The sequence below is a fragment of the Papaver somniferum genome, chromosome 7, assembly GCF_003573695.1.
Source record: "Papaver somniferum cultivar HN1 chromosome 7, ASM357369v1, whole genome shotgun sequence".
NCBI classification, from domain to species: domain Eukaryota; kingdom Viridiplantae; phylum Streptophyta; class Magnoliopsida; order Ranunculales; family Papaveraceae; genus Papaver; species Papaver somniferum.
Genome location: NC_039364.1, coordinates 123,908,224 through 123,935,107, shown reverse-complemented (window position 1 = coordinate 123,935,107; position 26,884 = coordinate 123,908,224). Strand labels below are relative to the sequence as shown.

The following is a 26,884-nucleotide window of genomic DNA, read 5'->3' as shown; positions in this document are numbered from 1 at the left end:
CGAAATCCTGATGGGTCCTCATCACGATGTCTCGGAAACGACGAAGCGGACGAACAACTCAGACGCATACATGAAGAAATCTGCGGACATACGTTGGTGGTAACACTTTACAGAAAGATTCAAAGGATGGGATACTATGGGTCAAACTCATTCAGAGAGCTAAAGATTTTTCTTTCTTGATGGAATCTTATACCGCAAAAGTTTTGGCGGGAATTTACTGAGATGTTTAGCTGAGCATGAAATCCCAACAATTTTAAAGGAAATGCACGATGGAGAACATCAAGGAAAAAGAAAATTATTTCTCCAGATTCATGAGAAATATTATTGGCCGACCATGGAAGACGATGCAGCTGCACACGTTCAGAGGTGTCATCAATGCCAAATACATGGTAATCTCATCCACACTCCTTGTCTCCCATTGAATTCTGTAAATAGTCTATGTTCTTTCTATAGGTGGGGACTGGATATCATCAGGAAGGTCAATCCAGCATCTTCGAAGCATCATGAATACATCATCACTGCAACTGAGTATGTTACCAAATGGTTTGAAGCTATTCCTCTCCGAAGCACCACTGGAGTCACGATTGCATCCTTCATCAAAGAATACATAATATGTAGATTCAGTGTTCCTAAACACATTGTCACCGATCACGGAACTCCTTTTGCCAACAAGCACGTGACAGAACTGCTCGAGGAATACGACATCAAACAAGTTTTCTCTACACCATACTATCCCAAGGGAAACGGACAAGCAGAAAGCACCAACAAAACTTTGACCCGAATTCTCAGTCGAATAATTCATGATAATCCGCAAGTGTGGCATGAACAATTTCCTATGGCTTTATGGGCCTACCGCACCGCACCAAGAAGCTCGATCGGAACTTCACCATACTCTCTTGTCTATGGAGCCGACTCCATACCCCAGCAGAAATCAAAATTCCTTCAGCAAGGATTGCAATAGCCAGTAGAGTACAATGGGATGAAGCCGAAGTGTCCAACTCAAGAATTACTGAACTGGACATGCTTGAGTCGAGGAGGGCTAAGGTAGAAAAATACGTAGAAGCATACAAACAAAGGATCTACAGAGCTTACAACAAAATGGTAAGACATCGAACATTCCAAGTAGGAGATTTGGTATTAAAGACAGCAAAACACATTCAACAAGATTTGTCTGCTCCCAAGTTCTCTTCGAAATGGGAAGGACCATATGTAGTCATCAAGGCAGTATCCAGTGGATATTACAAGATCTTAGCTATTGACGGAGGAGTGGAAGTATATATAATCAACGGTAAATGGCTCAAAGCATATTATGCCTGATCCGTAGAAAAAACAATTACCTTTTCATCATTTCAAGCACTTTTAAAATGTAATTTATATTCCTCCAAAGAGCATGCAAAATGCTCCTTTGTTCATTAAACGTCTCATAAATGAACAAAATTTCCTTCTTGCCATGATCAATTATTCTACCTAAAGAAAAGCCTAAACTTATTCGAGAAACAACAATCATAAATGCTCATTTAGAGCACACCGTCCAATAACAGATAATTCTTACTGGACATCATATTCAGCTTTGTTCGCAAGTTTTCATTCCTTATCCTCAGATCCTCAATTGCTTTATCAACTCTCGTTGATTCCAAAGTGAGAGCTCTCTCTTCCTCCATAATAGCAGTCAACGAGGAGATCATGTGAGCAACAACTGCAGCCCTATCAATCTTGATAATTTCGATGCGACGACGAAGCCAGTCTACATTGAATTTCAAGAGCTCACAATTCGAGATCATATCATTCCACATGTAAAGCTCTTTATTCTTGACATCCCGCAAGTTCTTCCTGTCCATCTCATCAATAATAGGTAACAAGCCAGCAACCGTGGTCAAGAGAGTTGGAAAGAAACCCCTCCATGCTTCTGTGGTGGCAATGTGTCCATATTTTCTCCAGATTTTGGTGTACAGAAGCGCATGACACTTGGGCACGATGAAACCGCCAACAAGTTGATTACCTGGGAAAGTATTTACCATGGGAATGTCAAATGCAAGCCCAGCAGTCGGGTACTCGCGAAGAACTCCAACATCAGCGTCTACAATGTTGATCGAGTCGTCGTCAACATGATCATCATCAATTGATGCTGCCGGTTGTCTTTTCTTCTTCTTCCCGTCCTCTACAACATGAATATCAACATGCAAATATAACATTCAAGTTCAATAGACATTTGGATAAATATTATTCAAGAAGTTCTCTATCAAGACTTGCAGATGCTCCGACGCCTGCACGAGCAGGTTTGAAACATGCAGGAATCTTTATTGTATGCTTGGGTCTTGAGTTATGCGGGGAAGAAGAAGAACATTGGTCGCCTTGGTTCATCTGCAACAAACGCTTTCTTTAATCAGCCATTGACTGCGCAAAACAAAGAAACAGAAAAAGGAATACCACATACCAAATCGGATTTCTTGCCTCCCCACTTTAATGGAGACACATCAGGAGATGAACCGATGTCTGACATGTCGGTGAAGGTATGATAATCAAGATTTTCTCTGTACGATGAAACTAACTCAGGAATGGAGGAAATATTTCGATAAATGATAAACCCTAAGTCTTGAGATATATACTCCCTCCGTCCTAGTTTACTTGCTTAAATTGGATTTTGCAAAAACTTGAAAGAAATTCAAATTACTTTCACATACACTATCGATCTTCCAAATTGTCTGTTTAATATACTAGTTTTCATATCGTAGTTTTTGCTTCTTTCTTGATAATTAGAAAATTTTAATGGAAAATATAACAATTTTTTGGTACAAATTTGCTAAAAAAACACAATTTAGGCAAGTAAAGTAGGACGGAGGGAGTACAAGATACAATGGATACTTATCTTCTGTGAATAGTCAATTCAGTTGCGAGTTTTACTGAAACCCTAAGTTTCAAACAAGATCAATACTGGAGACGCGGAGGAAAATAACGTATTGGGGACTGACAATGACCAAAGCTGGATATGGTCAGAAAGCCGCACGGATTTGTGTATGTTACATGTTTTCTCAGCCTATGCGACGTATCCTAGTATTTTTCGCAGATGGAAATCACCAGGGAGAGCCGAAAGGAATCATAATGGATTTTGGCACATGAACATTGGTCCATTTCATTTAATTCAATCAGAAAGAATCAACATTAATAAAAGGGTTTCTCATTCAAAAAGAAAATCCTAATTCTGAAGTGAAGCTGTTCAAGTGATCAAAGAGATGTCTACTACGAAGACTAAGAAAAAAAACATTCAAATGTTTAAACAAGATTATGAGCCAGACTAATCGTCAAAGTCATCCGATTCGTCATCATCATCATCATCATCATCCTCCGAGGAATCCTCTCCGGACTCTTTCTCGGAATCACTGTCTGAATCATCAGGGAATTCTTCTTCGACATCGCCATATATTGCATCCAAGTAGTCTTCTTCATCACATGCAGCTTGAAGATCATCCTTAACCTGCCACTCAATTTCCCTGTGAGGTGGATACAGCCTACTTCTGCGTTCCTCCGGCTCCCAGGGTTCTTCCTCGACATCTGAGGGATCTGAGTCTGAGGCTACACCATAAGGACGAGATCGGGGTCTCTCCTCGGCCTCTTGTGTTTTCCGCTAAATTCTACGTTTCTTCTCCCGATACTCAGCAGTTATCTCCTCTTTGTCCTTCCTCTTCAAGAGTTCATCGCGAGCAGCTTTCAGCTCATCGAGGGACATGCCATTTATTGTCTTCTTAGCATGATCCATATTGGCACGTGCTTTGGCCAAAGGAATCCTGGAATCCTCATCAGAAGAGCTAGAGGAATAATCACTGCTGGAGGTCACCATTATCTGAAACCAGAAACGCGGAATCATGGATATGCAAATATCAATTTCAAAACGAAATGGTAATCCTCAACTCTTACCTGTTTATGATTTCTCCAACAATAGTGATTGCAATACAAGAGTTAACGCTTCAAAACTTACTCGTTTCTTCGAAATCTACAAAAGACGAGCAAAACTCAGGTTTTCATAAAATCATAAACACTTCTACTGTGTAAACATTCACCATAGAATTATGAAAACTAAACAATATTTTATCATAAATAATTGTCTACCTCTAAAATATTACTCAAAGTCAGGCTTTGATTTTCAAGATATATATTTATATATATACAAAAAACGTGATTTATTCACGTAAATCTGTAAAAATATATATATATTTTTTTGACGTGAGCAAAACTCACGTGAATAAAATTGTGGATATTCCACGATTCCGTCAACAAAAAATATATATCATATTTTTTCTTCGTACGATCGTTAATCTTTGAAACGAAGGTTTATCTCGATTTTGTGAAAAAACTCACACCTTTTAAGATAAAGTTTTGATTTCCATGAAAGCTCATAAATAAAATTTTATCACTAGACACAGGTCTATATATAAAAAAAATCTCTCCTAAGTCAGGGATTATTATTAGTTTCTCAAACTAACGATTGAACGAACATACGTTTTCTAAAAACAAGGGTTTTCTATAAAACTCACACTCATACATGCACATGTATATAACTTCAGCATGAACAAAACATGAACAACTCATGAAAACAACAAACAAAATAAATAAATTGCGTACCTGGTCGGTGCCGGCGACGGTCGGCGGCGTTAAAGCTCCGACGAAAACTTTACTCCTCCCTGATGGTGTGAAGGTGATGAAGAGATGAAGGTAGTGGTCGTGTGTAGGTGAAATAAAAAAAAGGATTAATCCCTTTTATATCAAATTTTATTTCCAAAACCTAATTCCACAAGGATTTCCTTTTTTGGGCACGGACCCGCGAATCCTAAACCAACCAAGGTTTCATCACCAAATCAGCGGTGCTGCACAAAATATTATGCTCGTCAGATGAAACTCTATCATGCCACTCGGATCTTCGTTCAAACCGTAGTTTTCTCGTGCAATCGAAAATCCGGTAATGTCTTATCTTACGACTAAGTTCAATTACTTATTTTGTTTGTAACTGGAAAATCACCATTCAGTGCTGACTGAGGAACATGATTGTCCCTCACAAAGCAGAGGACTTAATGTAGATGGTGGATTTTCGACAAGGGCTAAAATCGTAAAACCATAATTATATATGCTCCTGATACAGCAATCAGATGAGTATTGAGGCTCGTGTCTCTCATTGAAGCATGAAAGCTCATGCTACAAGAATCTCTGACTGAGAATACTGTCTCTCAGAGTATATATAGATGTGTAGTCTCTCAGATGAGGCAACGACATATCTCATGAATACTGAGCAATTTCAGTAAGTTATTCTATATAGAACCGCAAGATTAGACGACTCCTAGACAGCTTGCCTGCTAGTATAGAGCAATAACGTCTTCAGGATGTAACAATGTTTTCCCTGACTATATAGAAGAAGTATGACGCTTCAACAAGCTCATATCACTCAATTCCTGAATAATTAATGCTCCTTGACGATCGTACTAGCATAGAGTCATCAATTAATTATTCCTAAATTATCAGATTCATTAACTGAATTCCTGGAAAATATTCTACATTATTCATAATATTTCGTTACTTCAATTCATGGTTTTTCCAGCAGAATTCCATGGGTTAGTAATAAATATTCAACGTAGGGGCATCTGAGCCACTATCGAGTAAGCCCCGACCAAAATGGTGCAAGTGTACTCGGCAATAATGCACTAACGAGCACCTGAATGCACGAACGAGCATTCCGAAACACGAAGGAACGATGAACCTATGCAAAATAGGAAGAAAATAATAAATAATAAAATATTAATCATGACACTGGGGAATGGGCCCACCGGTCGTATCATGGCGAGTCCCACGCCCAATTTTATATTTTATCATATTTTTATTATTTTCCTTGATCTCATGGAAATTCCCTCATTTAAACAAAATTCCTTCGTTTCAAAGAAACTCCTCAGTTTTATGGTGTTTCCTTCACATCAAGGAAATAATAATTAACTAGGAAAGGTGTGCGGGACCAAGCCTACTAGCCGGCCGGTCATGCCCTAGTTGTGTCCGGTCCCACATCTTGCATTCCTTATTATTTTATTATTATTTCCTTGATCCCATGAAATTTCTTGATTTCATGATATTTCCTTCACATTAAGGAAAAAGGATAAAATTAGGGAAACTCGTGCGACCGGGCCCTAGCCGGACGACCATGCCCAAGCCGGTCCCACACGCCCTTATTTTATTATTATTAATATTATTTGTTTCCCTCATCTCATGGAAACTCCTTCACTTCAAGGAAACTCCTTGATTTCAACAAAACTCCTTGGTTTCAACAAACTCCTTGATTTCATGATATTTCCCTAAAATCATGAAAATAATATAAAATTAGGAAAAGTGTCATGGGACCAGGCTCATTGGACGGTCGGCCATGCCTTGGCCATAGACGGTCCCACACTTCATGATTCCTTAATTTTATTATTATTATTTCCTTCATCTTATGAAGTTTCCTCAGTTTCAGCAAAATCCTTGATTTCTTCATATTTTCTCAAAATGTTGCTCAAACGCACATCAGAAAATATCAAAATTCTCAGGACTGAGACATGGACACTCTGGCGACGTGAGCATGTTACCTTGACCGACCAAGGTTGGCTCTTTGGCTTGCAAGAGGCCGGTCCCACTTACTTTCATCATTTGACCTAATTTAGTCATATTAGGTTAAAACTCTTTCAAACAATTTTGGAATTTCATAAAACGATCATCAGTCGATCCCGTGACCAACCAGGGACGGTTTCATGACCCCTTGGTCGGTCCTTCATCTCTTTATAATTTATAAGGTTTTATCACCTAAGGTTCAGACGAAAATTATTTGAATAAATGATTAAACCAGCATTTAATCATCCTTTCACCAACTGGTCTTCAAGAGACTTTGGTATTTGCTCACTCGAGCATCTGGGCGCTACATGGTCGACCCATCATCCCATGTACCCGGTCCCTCCTTCACCCAGTGGTTAATTTTCAATAAACCATCAATTGATCGAATTAGGGTTTCGAGTCCAAGGTTCATGATTCCAAATTCGAACGCTAATAATTTTACGACGATCCCATGATCAACATTTTATTAATCATAGTCGGTTCAGTTGCCAGTATCTTAAAATAATATTTTATTTGGTCATGCTACCAATAATTCATCAAACGAGCAACATTCATCAAATGAGCAATATTTGCTCAGACTAAGGAATATTGGTTCAACTAGCAATATTCAACAATTCATCAAGTAAACAATATTTGTTTACCTTAATTATCAGCATTTATTCGACAATTATACCTCTGTCTCAACAGACACGTTCAATTTATGAGTCTCAGAATATTCGTAAACCACGTTCGACTCAGCAATACAAGGACTCATCGTCCCATGAAGTCAGCAACTGACTAACTAAATACACGCCTGCCTTGCAGACTCCACAATCACGAGACATCGATCGTGTTACATGGGGGGACATTAACTAGGGTTTTGGTCTGGCGGTCTACGACACATGTGTTCGTACACACGATGAGAATGTGAGCAAGTCGTGCAATCAGTTGAAGGAGTTAGCAAAGTAGTGGGTAGAAAATCAACCAAGTCTCCGCACGATGAGCAACTAGTTTTAACACGATTTCCACTTCCCAACTCTTTGACTCCAGCAACTGTCACACTTCATGGGATCAAGGTGTTTACAATTCTAGCAATATAAATAAGTCTCTGAATCATGATTGAAAACAAGACAATCTTTCGTCAAAACAGACAACACGAGATTAACAACTCAACGTCTGAGCAATTACTCTCAACAGAGCAAATTCAATCAATTAGAGCTTATCTTATTCCTTTTTGCAGAATACACAACACACCCACAATCTTCGATCATCATTTATCTCACACATTTCTCAGCTTCCCTCCTACAGATCGACCCATCCTCTCTTGTGACCGAATTGACTCTGGAACGACCATTGTCTTGGTTTAGGCCGGAGTCTTACAGATTGATCTCTCGAATTCAAAGAACTCCCTTTTTGCAGTGCATTTGTGTGAGGTTTAATTGTTCGCTCGATTCAAGGAGTTTCCTACGCACGGTCGTCTCCTCAATTCCGTAAAAACCAGCAACTTGTTTTGCCCCATCTACAGACATGTTAAGGATGAATCCTGCACAATTACGACTCTGGAAAGATGAATTGATGAAATTCAAGTACATAAGGCACGACAACGCCCAAACAACAGTTAACATTGACTTTAATGAGGAGTACACCTTAGATAAGTATAACAATAATGCCATTACGCCGGCTTAGTTATTAATTTTTAATTTTGGATATAATAGTTAGTTTCAATTTCAATGTAGTCTTTGGTTTTAAACTCAGCGTGATCCTTAGTTGTTTATTTTTTCCCCAATGTGATCCTTAAATTACATAAATAAAACTAAAATGATTGAAATGACTACTAAAAAGTAACAAAAAAACATGTGAGGGTTTCTTCTTCTGAATTCAGCCCAATTATGCGCAGTGAGATTCTCCTTTGGTCTTAAATATAAACCTCTATTTTAAATTCTCTCTCCTACCATTCAATACTCTCTTGCGGGCATACCATAATAGGATTGAACTTCTTTCCTCAAATATTTATCTCCATAAGTTGTCCAGCTGGTATCCCGTCGACTTTCCTCGATTACCATATTATGCAAAACGTTTAAATAAACGATATGGTCCACAAATTAATTATATGAAACGTCATCTTTAAAACTCCAAATTCTTGTTCAACATCCTTCCTACATCCCATCTGCTTCATGTTAAAATATTTTTTATCATGGTTTTCCTCGTGTTATGGTATCTCGACGTAAGCATGAACTAAAGTTGACCATGGTGGATAAGTTTCGTACGCAAAAAAAATACCCCATGTTATAGTTATTTCTATTGACGGTCAAATTTGCAGTTGGAGAAGTTTCATACTTTAGTTGTTCAAACAGTGACGGTTTATGCAAAATATAATTTCGTTATTTGAACCCGGAAGGTCAAAAACAGCATGCCATATCCAACAGTCATAAGAAGCCGCCGTTTTTTATATTAACTTTTCCAGACATGAAGACATCATGCCACACCCAATGCATACAATCAAGGCTACCTAGCATACAAAGAAAGACCCTTTTCATATGTTCAACTAGTAGTCGTTCAACATCATCTTGTGTTGGTTGTCGTAAGAAAACGTGGACCAAAATAGTTGACTATAGTTTCACAAAACATACTAAAATTTTCGTATGTTGTTGCTTTTCCATATGCATGTACTCATCACAGGCATCCGCTGGCAAACCGTAACCTAGAATCATTAAGGTTGTTGTGACATTTTGTTCAGGACTATGTCCTCGTACGTTTTGTGCATCAAATTGATAGTTGAATTAAGGGTTTACCCGACAAAGCTCTTTAATAATCCTAATAGCCAAGTGTTTCGGTATGCGTAAACGACCTTAAAATTCTTGATTACAGTACGTACATCCGTCAATAGCATAATCACGCATCATTCGTTAGTTTTCATCCCCTCGAAATATCCACGCATATTATCTTTTCAATACTTCTCTTGGTTATGGAGCTCGCGGTATTTGACCTGTGTATAATTGTATCACGACGTCGGTCATAATACTCCCTTCATATGAGTATTCATCCATCTGATCAAATTGTTACATAAACGCTTGTTGTTGTTGGGGAAAGATTAGGGAAACATATGTGTGTTTCCTTATTTTCCAAATTAGGATCGATAAGAAAAAGAAAATCTTGATTTAAACGACTGAAAACAAGTAATATATTGAATAAATTAAATGCATTTTTGTTAAATATAAAAATGTATAGAAGTTATGTGTGTTAATTGGTGGACGAGAGGAGATTTATATAGGTGGAAGGATACAGTAAAACCTCTGTATAAGAATATCCTAGGGACCACAAAAAAATATTCTTATATGAAGGCTATTCTTATATGGAGGTCTCACTTGACAGACCAAAAGAAATTTGTTTCATATGTGTATTTGGGCATATTCATGCATATGCATAGGAAACACAAAAATGTATCTAAGTATAAACAAAAACTATTTAAATGAGGATTTTCACATACATCACAATTTATCACACCGGAAATTGACAAATGAGATCAAATGAGTATGAAGATATTCGTATTAAGTTGTGCAAAAAAAATCAAAAAATCCATTTTGAAGCAAAACGAACTTGTAATATGGTTACAAGAATCTCTTCATCTTAAACTTTGATGTATGACAAGTGCTATATATTTATATTATGATGTCAATTATTCTTATACGGAGGTAGGTTCCTTAAGACAGGACCAGAAAAAATTATGACTTATTCCAATATGGAGTTTATTCTTAAATATAACTGGCCCAAATCAGGACGTAAATTTTTATTCTAATATGGAGTATTCTTCTGGAGAGGTTTTACTGTACATAGTTGTTGGATAATGGGTAAAAAAGTAGCCCGTTGTCGACCAACCCGGGGATGATCAACTCTATTTTAGTCGGTGGACGGCTCAACCTGACGGCCATCCAAAATATAGTTGATCGTCTCAACTATGAACGATAACTCTTTTCCCACTGTGATAAAATGAGTTTGCTCATCCACGCAGACCATTAAATGGGTTATTAGCCGGTCTCTATTGGACTTACTTTTAAGCCATCATTTACATGATTGTAAACTTAAAATTGGGATTACAATAGTCTCAAACAGTTGGTTTAGCTTGATGTTGGAAAATTCTTGCATCATCCGCTCCTTTGGAGGCTAGGGTATCAGCAACTTGGTTGCTTTTTCTATATACATGTCTGCAGGTGATAGAAAATGTACGTAGCAGCTGTTTGATTATTATAATAATGATCGAGAATCTTTGTTGATGTAGTCTACTAGAAGTTGCGAGTCTGACTAGGGATCATTCCATACTTTTTACATGGATTTTATTAAATCCAAATAGAATGCCCAAGTTACTGGAACCAAAGTGTGTGTGTTCTAGTATTTTGAGAAAGGTTCGCGTCTTTGTTTCTGCATAGCTTCGTGTCCATGTATCGTATCCGTATCAGGGCTTTTTAGGACTGAGAGAACCACTTTAGTGAAAATATGTTAAATCATTCCTATTTACTAAATTGTTGCCTTTTACATTCCTAAAAATCTCTGTTGGAAAATGGACTCTTCTTTTTTTCGGGCATAAAAGGCAATGTATTAAAGAAAAGTGCAGCTATCCCACCAACAAAGTGATTAACTGCAAAAAATCAACTTGTGCTCAGTTGTAGTGGAGATATAAAAATAAAATAAAGAAGCTTGTAGATGACAAAATATAACATACATCTACCCAAGAACTGGCAGCTGAAGAGTAATACAACTGAGATATAAAATAAGACTCAAGGTCATACGTAGAAGACCTGAACCAGATGTCCATTAACCAAGCCATAGACGATTAAACAAAACAGAGACACGGAGTTGGGCGCGGAAGACCTGAGTCTAGATGTGAATCTAAGAAGATTGTTGATGATGTCAGCTAAGGGAAGACCTGGAAACCAATCCCAGGTCAGTACAAGCACAAGGCGGGAAACTATTGAAATCCAGGTTGTCATGTGCTTAGTCATCTACATGTAATTGTTGTGTTCATGTCATGTATATATATCCATAAAGGTTTATGATGTAAACAAGTTGATTCTGATAATAACAAATAGACTTCAGAGAATTCGCTCTCCCTCTCTCTGATTCTCTTATAACCGCCATTAACCTCAACCGACTTAGAAGATAATCCGGAAATCCATACCTAACACCGTCAGAATCTTGATCAGGGATCAGAGAAAAGAGCAACAACCGATATCTCATCCCAAACAGGGGATAACGATAGGAAATCTGTGAAGGTACGAGTTTGACGTATCTTCAAAGCTTGTATCCAAAATACAACCTAATAGTAAAAAAAAAAAAAAAAAATTGTCCAATAACCTTACAAAACTCTTAATAAATATCTTACAAAGGACATAAAATTACATCATTCAAATTATAGCCATCAAAAATATTTCTCCCCACACACAACAGATGAAAATCTGAATCTTAACATTATCAATGATGACCTTTAGCTCATTGTATCTTCCATAAAGTGCATGTTTTTTTCCCACCCATATTTTCCAACAAACTGGAAATAGGTATAGTCCATACTTTCTTTCTAATGGACAAATTAGGGTCATTCTTTTTGATCCCTGAAGTACCCATTAGATCTTGTATCTATCCATAAAAATGATTCCATACTGAAGTGGTAGTACAATGGAGAAAAATATGATTATTTGATTCAGAACTTTTCTTGCAGGATAGACAACCATTAACCAAGAAAGAATTCTTATATGTATCAGTCGTTTGAGCCGCATTGTATCACTCCCATAATGTCTGTTTTACCGATCCCTTAAACGCCCATTGGAGCTTGTATCCATCCAAAAAATGATTTCATATTGAAGTGGGAGTTTGACAATAGAGAAAAATATGATGATTTAATTTAGAACTTTTCTTGCACAACACACAACTATTAACCAAGAAAGAATTCTTGTGTGTATCCATTGTTGGAGTTGCATTATAACACATGAGTCGAAATAAAATATATCATTTTGTGGAATTTGGAAATGCTATGGGAATTTCCAAACCTATTTTTACAATCCATATGGATGGAAAATGAGTTAGTTTATACCGGTTTTAAGAAATGATGCACTCCAAACATCAATCACACCAGTGTCGTACACGGGGTCTAACCGGTCCACTCCGAGCCTAAGACAACTCTGCTTTGTCTTGTAAAACCTATATTGACAGTATTGTTGAAATACCAAAGCCAGTAATATAATCGGCCTATGTGAAAGATGCATCAAATGAAAGTAGCAAATCATGACTATATTATTTTCATGTTCGTTAAAATTTTATTTTATTTCCAGTATCCGTACTTCATTGTTGAGATGTTAGCCAACCATCAAGTGGTCTGATGGTTGGCATGGTCACTCCCACTACAGAGGTAGGGGTTCGAACCTCGTAACTGCCAGATATAATTTCTTAAAGAGTTAAGGATGTAATCCAAGACCAATATTCCAAACCATCAAAAAATAAATCATTGAGATGTTGATAAATAGCTAGGTTCAGAAGTTTCTAATTTTTGGAACACAAACCTCCATTCCTCTTGGGTTGGATTAAGTATTCCGAGATTTCAGATATATAAGTGCAGTGTTGATCTAGTCAATTTATACACCAACATTCTTTCCAAAAGTGTATCTATAGTTGTAGCAAAGATGTCAAAGATGACGCAAGATCTACAGGCCCAATTCGGGCTCAATCTACATAGTACCGATATTGCCCCAATTTAACTGCCTTAATTTGACTGCAAGTGTGGGGTTTTTATCTAAAATGCCTCGATGTTATGTAAGGAGATTCCATGACTTATTAGTCACCACATAGACCCATGTTTATTTCATGTGGGACTAACTGTATTTATGCGATCTCCAACTTGGTGAGATCCAAAGTCATCTCACCAATCATCATCATACGATCACCCGTCATGCAACATCTTGAGATACACCTTATTATTTCATGTTCACAACTTTACATTATTGACAATATTCCGAGTGAACTGCATGCCAAACCAATCCGTCAAACATGATCATCATTCACATTCCACCGTCGGACTTATTTACAGTTACTATGCACCCTTGAGCCTTTCCCACCCTTTCGAGCTTGACTCACTTGAGTTAAATATGATTTGGTCAAACTCCACCAGAACGCTAGTTATGCGCCCTTGAGCCTTGCATGCCCTTCCGAGCTTGCTCCACTTGAGTTAGATAGGGTATAGCCTAACTCCACCATGAGCCCTAGCTCTATCTTAGCCTGCCTCCACCTGAGTTGATATTTTGCTCTACTTAAGGCACTAATTCCGTCTTGCGCTCATCATCTGTGAAAGCTGACATCCATAACCACTCGTTAAGGCACTAACCCTTGTGCACCTAATACGTGAAGGATTACATCCATAACCCCTCGATCTCTTATTAGCCCCTTGGTCTGATAGTATGGAAGGATCCAACAGATGATCTAACCGGTCCAATCCGAGACCAATCTACATAGTACTGATAGTGAAGGCGGACATCCATAACCACTTGATCTCTTAGTGGCCTTAGATCTCTTATATGATAGGTCCATTCTGGATACAATCCTTATTCTATAATAGTGAAGGCTGACATCCATTACCACTCAATCTCTTAGTATCATTAGGATCGTACCGATAGTGAAGGCTGACATCCATAACCACTTGATCCTTTAGTATCAGTAGTAGGTTTGTTACCAATGTAAGGATCCAACAGACGGGTCTAACTGGTCCACCCAGGCCCATGCCTAATCTAGGTAGTATTGATATTGTCCCACTTTAACCATCTTTGGTGGCAGGTAGGGGTGAGCATATTATCCGTAATCCGCGGATTTAACCGGGACCAACCGTATTTGCGCGGATGGATGCCCGGACCGTTCGCTAATGGATTGGACGCGGATGGAATTTTTGAAATCCAACGGATTATGGATTGGACCCGGATGCAACCTTAAAAATCCGTTGGACATCCGTATACGTTAGATTAAGGGCATTTATATAGTTTCTAAAAATTATATGGATAGTTTTAGAATTTTTAGGTGTTTGCTTGGAGTTTTATCCATGACACTTCTATATTTACATAAATATATAAAATGTGTAGGCTCTATAAGAAGTCATCTATATAGGCTTTATTTTTCATTATAAAGTTTAACTAACACAAATCCATTGGATTATCCGCACCCAATCTGTTCATCCGTGCATCCATTGGATGCAAATCCGTTGGGTGTTGGATTGGATGCGGATGCCAAATTTGAAATCCGTAGTGTATTGAATTAGATGCGGATGAAGTGAAAACCGGTCCATATCGGCCCATGCTCACCGCTAGTGGCTGGTGTGGCCACTACATGTAAGGACTGATCCATAACCCCCTATTGGGTTTGGGACTAAAGGAGATTTCATAACTTAGAACTCCCACATGAGGGACCCTCTATTGGGTTTAGGTCGAGCCGATCCCCAACTAAAGCAACTCAAGTGACACTGGCATGGAATATTGGAACTGAGAATTGACTGAAGTGCAGTTTATCTTGATTTATCATTCAAACTAGCAAAACAATTAGTTTTCTTTCAACCTAAAAATGAAGTTATCTCCAAAGGGCAAGAGTGGGATGGAAGGAGCTCCTGTTGCAAATTTAAACTCCGGCCATCTTCCAAAGTTATCAGCATGGGATCACCCAGTTTCAATCCCTTGGAAGGTTTGAAACTATCACAAGGTAAGTTACTAGAGAGGTAAAAAAATCATTAATAGTGCTCACATTGTTCATTTCATCCTATAAAAGTGACTTCTATCTTTACTGACAGGAGAGTGAATCCTAATCCTTTAACTTTCACGGCACAAATGAATTTGGGGAGGCCATGATGATTTTCTTTTCAGAATGAACCAGTAAAACTTAATTTTCTATATATTGCTCACACAAACCAGAGACAAATCCTGTTATTCAAAGAAAAATCACATACATACACATACACATACACTCAGAGCTTGATCAACGTGTAAATACTGCTTTTCCATTAACAGACTCCACTGGTCTTCTTTTCAGCATCCACCAGCCTTCTCCAATACCTAGCGACTCCCTCTTGAGTCTCTTTGACGCTCTTCTTCTTATGCACTGCACCTTGTCCTCCCTTTACTTCATCCACCATTGCTGTAACATGAACCACTTTATTAGAAACCCTACTAGGAAGTTCTTCAATCTCCTTCATAACTTTCTCAAAATCACTTAGAAGACGCTCAGCCAAACTACGACTAAAATCCTCCCTGATAACAACTCGAAGAACTGCAACTTCTTGGGCATCCGGTGGCATTGTATATGCTGGAATAATCCATCCAAACCTTCTTAAGCTCTCGGATATCTCGAACACAGTGTATTTACTGCTATCTTTTAGAGCGAAGGCCACCAACGGTACTCCTACGTCCTTTGACAGGATTTCAAAACAACCCATCTTTTCTAAACCTTTGCTCAACATTTGTGCATTCTCCATGCAGTTCCCAATGATGTTTTTGTACCCCTACATCAAAAATAACAAAAAATTAGAACTCAATAATTTGATGGTGATAGTACTAACATTTACATCAACATACACTGCTGCATGCATTCAGCACCTTTTAACACTTCAGAAATTAAACATTGGGTAAATAATCGTAAGGTTCAGTTTCCCAATAAGTATCTCAACGGATACATTTGCATACATAAACAGGCAATCTAATAAAAAAAAACATTTTCATGCCCACAGCATGTGAAACCTCAAGCATAATGATGAAATGTGGACTTCAACGCTGTGTCTGTTAGAGATGGCTGTGTTGAAAATGATTCAACAATAGTTCCCATGCAAAGAGTACGCACAAACAGTTCGAAATGCACAAGCTTGTATAAATTTACCTCGAAACCAAGACGAATGAACTGGTAGTACTGAGCGATTATTTGACTGGAGCCTGCAAGTTAACCATAATTAGAGACTAATGATTGTTGTTCCAGATGGCAAACTATACCATATACCAGAACCAATGGTATTCACATCCCATGCCATTAACAGTCATGCTTTTGAAACGAACACTAATCAGAAAACGTCACCAATGACGGCATAATTTATGGATTAGGGAACCAGATCCTGATAAACTGAAGTTTAGCCAAGTGACGGATGAATAAAACTTGAGCAATATGCTCAAGTGATTACAGATATTGGACATTCAAAATAGGTAGGAGAAATTGCGTAGATTCATTGAGCTAAGCTAATGTGCATTTTTCCCTTGTTCATAAAATAAATCCTAGAAAAAACTAAAATAAAAAAATAATTACCTTTAGAAAAATTCAGGGTAAATGTAGGTTGGTCTGCTCCGAGATAGTTAATATGGAATATCAACTCTTCAGGCAAGTCTTGTTTACTCCTCCATACAACCCAGCCAACACCAGCATAAACAAGACCATATTTATGGCCACTAACATTTATACTCTTAACCAATGGAAGCCGGAAATCCCACTCGAGCTCTGGGCATAAGAAGGGGGCAATAAATCCACCACTGGCAGCATCAACGTGGATTGGTGTGTCATATCCCGTCTCTTTATTTTTTGCAGTGAGGAGATCATTTAGGGTTTTGACATCCTCAAATTCCCCAGTTAAGGTAGAACCTAAGATAGCAGCTACACATATTGTATTTTCATCCACCATTTCCACCGCTTTTACAGGGTCCATCACATAATATCCCTCCCTGAGCTTTACCTCTTTTAGTTCAACCTCAAAATACCTAGCGAATTTCTCCCAGCACACCTGAAAAGATGAGGCAGCAACTGTGATTAGCCCTTGTATAATGGCCTTTTTTTCTTGAAGCAGAAAGGTTAAGGTCTTTATTAAAGAAAAATTGATCAATTAAATTAATGTTCACCCTTTAAAACACCATCCCAGTGATCCTACCTATACTGCTATACAATATGTAGTGACCTTAAAATATGTGGATCACAGATGTGAGATAAGCCTCCTAACAAATGCAGTACATAACATCAACTGCCGCCATGATGTCGGCAAGGGCATGTAAATCAAGAAAGTTACCGATTAAGGATATAGCTAATAATGTGAATCAGCAACAGGCCTTTCCAGGTTATACATCAATATGGACATAGATGACTATAATACAACTAGGTATCACCCCGGCCTACGGCCGGGCTCAATCTTTTTCGTTTTCGTTTTGTTGTTTGATCGGCTGGTCCGTATTCTACCAAAATCGTTTTTAGTCATTCACAAAACTAATTAGATTATAACGGTCAAACATCGAGCTTATAAGTTAATTCGGACTTACGTCCCTAGTATTTGTGGTTGTGTCAAATTAGCCGTGGTCCCTTGAGGATAACATAGTATTTTGTTGATCGGGTCAAATTAGCCGGGGCGGTGGTCCCTCGAGAATACTATAGTATTTTGTTGGTCAGGTCAAATTAGTCGGGGCTTACAGCCCCGACCGTGGCCCTTAAACATTTCCTAATGTTTTGTTGGTAGAGGTTGTGACACTTAAATCTCGCACACAAATCTTTACCATGTTTTTTATTTTATTTGTTTTTTGAAAATAGCTTTTAGATTAGTTGAGGCTAACTTAAATTTTCTTGAGAAAGTTATGGTACAAATCATTATGCTTATTGGATGATTGAACGTTCAAATGACTTATTCGATGGACCAGAGTATATCTGGTGTATACGAATAATCTTCATGGAGGCTCATCCACCAAACATAATCCAAACAGACCCTTAGCCATATGTATACTGTGGAGATGTATTAGTAAGGAGATATTTGGTTGCATTAAACATAAAACCTCTTACCCGATTCACTCCTCTTTCTCTATTAGGTTTTCTTTCTTCTCCTTTTCTCTTTAGACCAATTTTTTTTTAAATCATCAGCTCTGTTTTCTTTTATTTCACCGTATCCATCCTTTAAATTATCCATAATAATAACTTAGTATTAATAACTCAGTATTATTATGATATAGAGAGACGAAGTTAAGAATTAGAAGTCGTTAATGGAGGGGAAGAACTATAGATAGAAGACCATCTGTTGGTGAAACCGTTAAAGAATGATGCTCTTCTTTTCTATAAATACATCTACTTAGTGTTAGTCTATATTAACGAAAACTTAATCAAATTAGGAAATCTGACGCTGCAGTCAAATTAAGAAATCCAAGGATCCAACGCCGTTAAATAATCTTTAGAATCATATTTTTTTTAGGAAGCCAAGAGATCGGACGGACGTCCATATAGGACATATAACCGATCAATCTTCATTGTGGGATAACGAAATCGATGGTCGGATTTATAAGACTACACACCACTTCTTTTTATAATATAGATACCTGAACATTTGCACCAGTGACAATGTTAGGCTTGTCGAAAGGTTTGCCTTCAGCCTTTCTTTTGTTCTGCCACTTCCTCTTAAATGCTAGTCCAGCTAGCATTATGGCCTCAGAGGAACCTACTGTCCCGACTCCAACTGCTGTTTCATCTTCCCCAACTGGTGCATTGAAGAGGTGCGCAATCATATTAACACACCGGTTCTGCCAAATTCAAAAATACACGTTATCTCTATACAAACTGTACAGCATAAATGAAAATTAGATTGCTTTATTAGAAATCACCAGTACTATTACCTGAAGTTCAGTAGTAACAGGATACTCATCCATATCAACATAATTCTTGTTAACAGAAGCCATCATGAGTTTATCACATTCAGGTTCCATCCAAGTAGTAACAAATGAAGCAAGATTTAGTCTAGGATTACCATCTAACATCAACTCATCACTAATGATCTGATATGCTGCATCTTTAGGTATTGACTTTTCCGCCATTTTGAATTTTGGCAGAGAAGTTCTTACATACCTTGATGCAAATGTACTGTTTACTGATTCTTCAGCATGTGAGATCGTCGTTGTGGAGATCACCATTGCTAAGTTTAAATCGTTTTCTGAACTCTGTAACCTTTCAAAGTTTCAGAATATAGAGGGAGAAAGAAAGTGAGTGTAGTTTAAACTCGGTTGCTTCTTTTTAAAAGCAGAACGGGGAAGGTGAAGCAGTAATGTTGGGGCACGTAGCAGGTATGAATTGACACGATGCAGGAGAGGAGTAAAGTCGCTCGTTAACCGACAATTGACTCGATGATATGCAGCAGGAATAAGAAAGCTTACTTTATGGAGTACGTACAACTCAGCTAAAATTCTGACGACACGTAGTATTTCCAGTCAAAGATTGTTTGACTTCTTTGTTTTCGTGCACTCCTCATTATGTACACGTCCAAACGTGGCATAGGCTAAAGTACTATGCCACGTTTATTAAAGGTCTGGAAAAGTTACTACTGTACTGGGAGGGATTTTCAGAACCATCCTGAGGCACCTCGATCATATCTGTGTCAAGAACTCCAGTGGGAAGCATCTCCAGCCAAGCTTATTAAAGTTAAAAAATCAGTAAATGAACAAGGCAAACTCATTACGGCAGAATCACAGATCACCCATCTTTTCGACCCCGTAGCTCATGAGGCTAATTCAACCTTAATGGCAGTGAAGAAAATAGTACAACCATTCAACAATGTGTAACACTACCTACAATGTTCAAAACCTTATTTGCACTTGTTCGATAAAAATAGCCTAAAAATAAATCATATTTGGGCCAACTATCACTATCACCCATCAAAGAGGGGGGGGTTTATTGAAGGAAAGTCTGTTCTTGGATATGCTTGCTGTGTTTCTCTATTTAGAACATTTTCCCAATACCGTCTGTACGAGGAACACTTTCACCAATAGCCATTTGACGCCAATTCCCCATAGTCTGCACCATTTGTTCTGCTTTATCATACAAACCAAGGAGCCCGCCTGTGTGTATAAACAGAATCTTTCTCCCTTCCCACTTTCCTGGATTCTCAGCTATGTCCTTTAACATACGAATAACAGCCTTCCCACTACAGAAAGAGAGGAGAGTTAGTTACACCTGATATTACTTAGTATTTTATGATCTCTTATTTAGATAAACAACTCTATCATTGGGACATTAACCACATGCAGTTAGCCCACACCTCGTGAGTAGCGATTTATCGTGCAAAAAGAAGTGAGAATGGATTCTCAACTTGCTAAGAAAATGTCCAGATTAACTTGCTAAGAATATGTCCAGATGCTAGTACGATTCAAGTGGGGATGATTCACTAGGTTAGAAGATTTTAGGGCTCATAGTTGGTGAACTGAACTCTAAATATCACAAAAATCATGTCAACCAAAATCCATTGAATTTAGGAATACAGATAATGGAAGTGCAAGTTAGAGTATCTGCGGCATCAAATAATTACCACCTTTACTATTTGGTGTGATTTCTAGTGTAATAACTGCTTAATCCTTGGGTTATTTCACGATCAGGAGATCACAGGAGTCCCCGTGGACCCCACAAGCATGTCTAATAAGCCTGTGGAACTATACCATACTAACCACTGGTGATTGGATCCTAAAAATCTAGTAGAACCATCCCAGTAGCACAACGACAGACGGAAGCTCAGAGGAAACAATGGAAAACCGTTTCAAGAGAATAAAAGTTTATCTTACCTGTAAACTGGATCAAGGATAACCCCTGTTGCGGCAGCAATTTCTTTGATAAGAGTAAGCTCCTCGGAGGTGCTTATGGCATAACCCAAGCCTTTGGCCTGTGAAGATATAACTTACATTAGATATGCTCTGTTGAGAACCCCGCTATAGATAACATATTCATAATATTCTAATATTCATACTCTTGTAGAAACGTGATTGATGACAGAATTTTTTTTATCGAATGCCTGATACATGCTATCACAAAAAAAAAACTACATGTAGGCATGAAAATTATTAATATTTTTCAAATTCTACAGTGGCATGAAAAAAAAAACTACATGATGGCATATATATTGTAAGAAAACAGAAGAGGAATTGACATATTGGAAGATCAGTGTGCAAATCCGGCCTCCAATCAGCTCCATCCTAACGAGTATCTTCAGAATACGGATGCAATCAAGATCTAGGGTTTGTTTGGGCATAAGTTAGCATATGCATGCTATATTGCTGATACAAAATTATATTGCAATAATAGAAAGCAGTCATCATTCTTCACACTCTTCTACACACCACAAACGTAGAATCCAAAAATAAATAACACCGCTGATATTCAGGAAATTATAGGGAAACTAAGTCGAACCACTAATTAGGTCAGCTTGTAGAAGTAAATATGCTATGCATAAGCACTGCATTGGAAGGAAAAAGGTCGGGAAACACCCATGTAAGTCTAGATAGTTGCACAAAAGGAACTTGACTACCTAACCCACCTAAAATAGAGTTTACTTGCTCCTTTAATTTCGTTTAGATGTGTAACAGAGAAAGGAGTTACTTATTATCTGTTAAACTGGTCTGAAGCAAAGCTACGCATAGGAAGTGATTGACTAGACTAGTAATCAATGAAAACAAACTGACAAACTATTCGAGTATGACCAGAGTAGACTATCCACTAACAGTAATCTTAAAAACCGAACATACAATGAAAAATAAATCTGATGAGCAAAGTTGGAAGAAATAAAAATGCTCACATCTTGAATGTTGACTATATCGCGTGAGTTAACTCCAGCATCCAGTCCATCAAGATGGCTTTGAACATTGTCGTAGAAGTAACTTGGGGTGTCACAAACAGCAAAAGAATGAATCTGCAGGAAGAAGAGACCATTAATAGAGTTCAAAACTGAATTAAGCAGCATAGACCAGTTATAATCACTTACTTTTGCCTTCAAAGTACTCAACATAGATCCCAATGACAGACCAGCGGTAGTACCCCCACTAGCATAAATAAGAGAAACAAAGATTGTAAAGCTAATTAGTTAAATGGTCCCCAACTTTCCTAAACAGGCATTTCAAATGAACCTGAACGTTTGGTTTTGAAAGCAGATGATTACAATTTTATCTCTTCGAAAAAGAAGTTCAGTCTAAAAATTAAGGTTTCCAGCAACATCAAATATGAATCCGTATATTGTGCATATATGTGCCCCTAAGTTAAGGTTTCCAGCAACATCAAATTAAGAAGTGCATATTCCTACTTTTCATCATATTAATTTTATTCACCCCTTTCTCAGTGAAAGCCAAAAAATTATGCATGCAGATGCCAAAAGAAATCTAAACGAAGAGTGCTCGTATGAGTTGAAGAGCTTGGAAGTTTAAAACAAGAGAAAAGAGAAAGACCTGCCACAAGCTACAACAATGTCGTCGAATTTCATTTTCCCCTGACCAATACAAAGTTGATCTTCGATCTCCCTAACTGCTTCGATATAGGCCCTGAGACATGACAAAACAGAAGTATCAGATATTCATTTAACACTGAGACATGAGAGCTTCTTTCTTCTTCTTTTTTTTTCGTTTTGGTATGCAAAAGGATCCCAAGGATTAGGTATGTCGTAGACTTGAAAGAAATTGAACGGCATTGTCGTTCAATTATTTAAAAAAAAGATAGATGCTCTTACAGTACGAATATAGTTCGAGCAAGGTAAACCGAACCCATAACAATAAATTACACAAGACAAGTAATAAGCGCATATAAAACTTATATGCCTGATAATACATATCTTCCAGACTATAAAGAGAAACCTTTATGATACAACACAAGAGTATCCTTGATTCTTTTTTTGGTTCTCACACTGGAAGTATACTGACTCCAAGATATCTTACTGGAAAAACATTGATGAGCCAAATATAAAGGAAAAAACGACTAAACTGCCAGTTGTGCAGTTTGCAAAACCTGCTTAACCTTTTGTTACCAAGAGATAACAAACATGAATATACTTCTTTTGATTCCAGAATTAATGACCCCCACAGTTTAAATATTAGATTAACCGGTAAAAGAAAACAAGAGAGATGCTGCTTCTAGAAGAGAAGCCAGAAATGTAATGTAATATCATACGCATTAGAACAATGTTAAGAAAAAGTGGGAATAAGATATCTGCAACCATTTCTCACCAGGTTCCCAGGGAGTTGGATCCACCAACTGGAATTACATAAGGCCTCCTCCCTTCATTTATCAATCTCTCCTTGAGCAATTCAGTAAGAGCCTAGGGCATAAAAAGGACGGGACAATCTCATTAGAAAGTAAACGAACAACAGCCTAGCAAGTTAGTCTACAATGCGGCAGTGGTGTTTGAATTATCGGGTACATTAGTTAATTTTGACAGCACGGGACACACATTTGGTAAGTTATATGGGACAACAAATACGTTTTTTTTTAACCTACTAAATATCTGAACAATTAAGTGGCAATCCAACAACCATACTTCATACAGTAATATTGTCCACTCACTATCTTTTAATAAGTATTTCAGTATCCTGTAAAAAATGCTGCATTCCCATGATTTTGGCAATACGGGATACCAAATTAGTTTTCATATCTACTAATTGAAAGTGAGCAATTAGTTGAGAAGACAAACCACGCTTCCAATTCTGGAATATTCTTCCTTTGAGACAAGTTCAACATTGGCTCCAACTAAACGTTCAACAAGAAGGTTTCCAACCAATCCAGGATCTTTGTCCACTATTGCCTATAAGAATTTCAAGGCAAATTAAACAAAAGAACTTACCAAAAAACAATTGACAATCAACGCAAATAGAAACGCAAATTACAGACTGAGAAATGAAAAGTGGCTAACCTGAGAGGTACGGAGTATAAGATGGCAATCAAGATTTAAATACCTAGCAGCCACAGCAGTCGCACGACAGTGATTACTTTGTATGCCTCCAATGGTTATAATGCAGTCTGCACCCTGTGCTACGGCATCTGCCATTAAGAATTCCAGCTTCCTGACTTTGTTACCACTCAACTGCATTCCCGAAAGATCGTCTCTCTGAATAATTTGAGATATTTCTATTAAATCAGTTAAATTGAAAAGAACGATAAATTAGATGACCGTGGTGGGAGGCTGACGAAACGATAAACCTATGCAAATTTACTTCCTGGGCATTGATTTGAATGGTAACTTTAAAATTAGATAGAAAAAAAAATCAATAGTTTAACCGTCACAAACCCTCGTGTGACCTGTATAAAAGTTGTGTTTAGATTGCTCTCAAAAAATCTCTTAAATAATGCTCAATTGTTATAAGTTGTCGCGGTGGGAGGCCGAGGAGAGTTCTAAACTTCTAAAAGGTTGTTATTGTTGTGCTGAAACTTAGGACGTCACCAATTCCTCAAATTATCTTCTAATTTGAAAGAAATTGCAATGGAAAATTATGCAGTTCGATGGTTTAATGGAAATTTGAATATATAGTAATTGATTATCAGTGTATTAAGAAAAACTTAGAAGAATCTCCAACAAGTATGATCAAATTTACTAAAATTGATTGATTTTTTTTTTTCTTTTTGAAATAAGTTGAAGTTGAGATTAATCAAATTCGTTGCATTTGATTGAAAATAAAGCAGAATCCGAATACCTTTATCCATACTTCAACATCTTTCGGCAGATTGGGAAGATTCCATCTGTGAATAGGAGTAGGGGTCTGATAATAATAATAAGAAGAACAAACTGTTAAAATCTCATTGAGTTTTGAGAGGAGTGAACTAAAAAAAACATAAAAGCAAATTAAAATCACAGAGAGGAAGAGATTACATGAGCAAGAGAGTAGACATGAGAAGGGAGTGGGTTAAGATGAAGAGCCCATGAAGGAGGATCATAAGGTTTCTTACTAAGAAAACCGAAATTTTGTTTGGATTCATCACCCTCCATTATACAACGAACTGTGTTTGGAGAAATTTGAGCTTGAAGTTTAACCGAATTTTTAGGGCAGAATATTGCAGAGGAAGCACAACCTAAGAGCGTTATATAGTACTAAGTGACTGTCTACTCTTCCTGAACTTTTTCGGAATCTAAAAACTTCTCAGAATCTGAAAACTATTGAAATACATTGTATTTCATCTCTTTTAAAAGACCAAAAACAAAACTCAGGCGAGTTTAATTATAAAATCTCGTCAAAGAAAAACGGTCGATATTATCAGGGGCCTATTATATTAGTGAAAAATACTAGAACCCCTACTATATGGGTCAAATATATAGAAGCCCCACTAAATGGATCTTCCCCTATCAACTCCATACTTTCACTTTTTAATATTTTTTTTTTTGCCTAGAACTTTAGATTTCAGGGCTTGTTAATAAAGTTTAGGGTTTGGAAAAAATTCGTAATACCAAAAATACCCCTTAGTATATATACCTAACGAAATAGGCTATATGTTTCATTTCCAGATTCATTTTCATTTTCGTGTTGTCTCACTTCTCTCTCTCGTCTCTGCTCTGAAATAAATTAGAGTTCCTTCGTCAAACCGAAGAAAACAACGAACCTAAATCTGAGAAGAATCATATCAGTGTTAAGCAGATGTAGAGCAGAATCATATCAGTGTAGAATCAATCAACAAACCTAAATCTATAAATTTAACAACTTATCATCAGTTACTTCACAAATCAGGCTCAGACGATTTGATTGATTCTTCGTTTGAATCTAGGTTTTAGAAAAATTCATTGGCGAACTTCAAATCTCTGCAACCTCAACACACGGATCATCAGCAAACGAAGTATAAGGTAAGTTAATTTCATTTTCTCTTGTCGTAGTACTTCGATTAAGTGATTTTAGTTGATTGATTTAGAAAAGCAATTTCAGAAAAGTAATTTAGGATTTCCAAAATCTAAATCTTCAAATTCGTTTCAATTGACTTATCTGAGTCAAAATCAGATCTTAGATTTACAATCATCTACTCGCTTAGATCATTTTCATGTAAATATTTTAAAGAATCTTGAACAAAATTTCATGTAAATACTTTCTGATGAAGCAGTGATATCTTAATTAAGAGCTTCTCATTCACTTGCAAGGTTAACTGTATTATTTTATGACTGGTAATTGCTTGATAGTCACCTCTCGTTTTTGCTAGTGTTATTCATTTAGAGATGGATTTGCTGATTTTATGTTGACATATCTAAGTCAGATGCATGTGTAACTCCTAGTTACATAATTCAGATGCATGTGTATCTGCAAGTTACACATGTTAATTAGATGTGTAACTTTTACTTACACATACTGATTTTGGGTACACATATCAATATGTATGTGTAACTCCTAGTTACACTAGTCATATGCATGTGTAACTGCTAGCTACACTAGCCAGATGAATGTGTATCTCCTAGTTACACATGTTATATGCATGTGTAACTCTCAGTTACACAATTCAGATGCATGTGTAACCGCTAGCTACACTAGTCAGATGCTTGTGAAACTGAAATATACAT

General features: G+C 37.3%; 3 protein-coding genes across 3 annotated transcripts; all 3 read right to left on the bottom strand.

Moving 5' to 3' along the window:
• Window positions 1-3,292: 3,292 nt before the first annotated feature.
• On the bottom strand, window positions 3,293-3,835 carry LOC113295167 (trigger factor-like). Its single transcript, XM_026543524.1, has 2 exons — window positions 3,634-3,835; window positions 3,293-3,570 (listed from the first exon to the last, which is right to left on the bottom strand). The coding sequence occupies exons 1-2, from the start codon at window positions 3,833-3,835 to the stop codon at window positions 3,293-3,295; spliced, it is 480 nt and encodes a 159-aa protein (XP_026399309.1).
• Window positions 3,836-15,482: 11,647 nt separating this feature from the next.
• LOC113298332 (glutamate decarboxylase-like) lies at window positions 15,483-19,536 on the bottom strand. Its single transcript, XM_026547046.1, has 5 exons — window positions 19,230-19,536; window positions 18,936-19,136; window positions 16,903-17,371; window positions 16,486-16,538; window positions 15,483-16,114 (listed from the first exon to the last, which is right to left on the bottom strand). The coding sequence occupies exons 1-5, from the start codon at window positions 19,521-19,523 to the stop codon at window positions 15,617-15,619; spliced, it is 1,515 nt and encodes a 504-aa protein (XP_026402831.1). The 5' UTR covers window positions 19,524-19,536; the 3' UTR covers window positions 15,483-15,616.
• Window positions 19,537-20,040: 504 nt separating this feature from the next.
• LOC113298331 (putative D-cysteine desulfhydrase 1, mitochondrial) lies at window positions 20,041-25,584 on the bottom strand. The gene is made up of 10 exons (XM_026547045.1): window positions 25,220-25,584; window positions 25,044-25,109; window positions 24,266-24,460; window positions 24,047-24,157; window positions 23,583-23,674; window positions 22,812-22,904; window positions 22,355-22,412; window positions 22,169-22,282; window positions 21,162-21,259; window positions 20,041-20,530 (listed from the first exon to the last, which is right to left on the bottom strand). The coding sequence occupies exons 1-10, from the start codon at window positions 25,334-25,336 to the stop codon at window positions 20,326-20,328; spliced, it is 1,149 nt and encodes a 382-aa protein (XP_026402830.1). The 5' UTR covers window positions 25,337-25,584; the 3' UTR covers window positions 20,041-20,325.
• Between the last annotated feature and the right edge of the window lie 1,300 nt (window positions 25,585-26,884).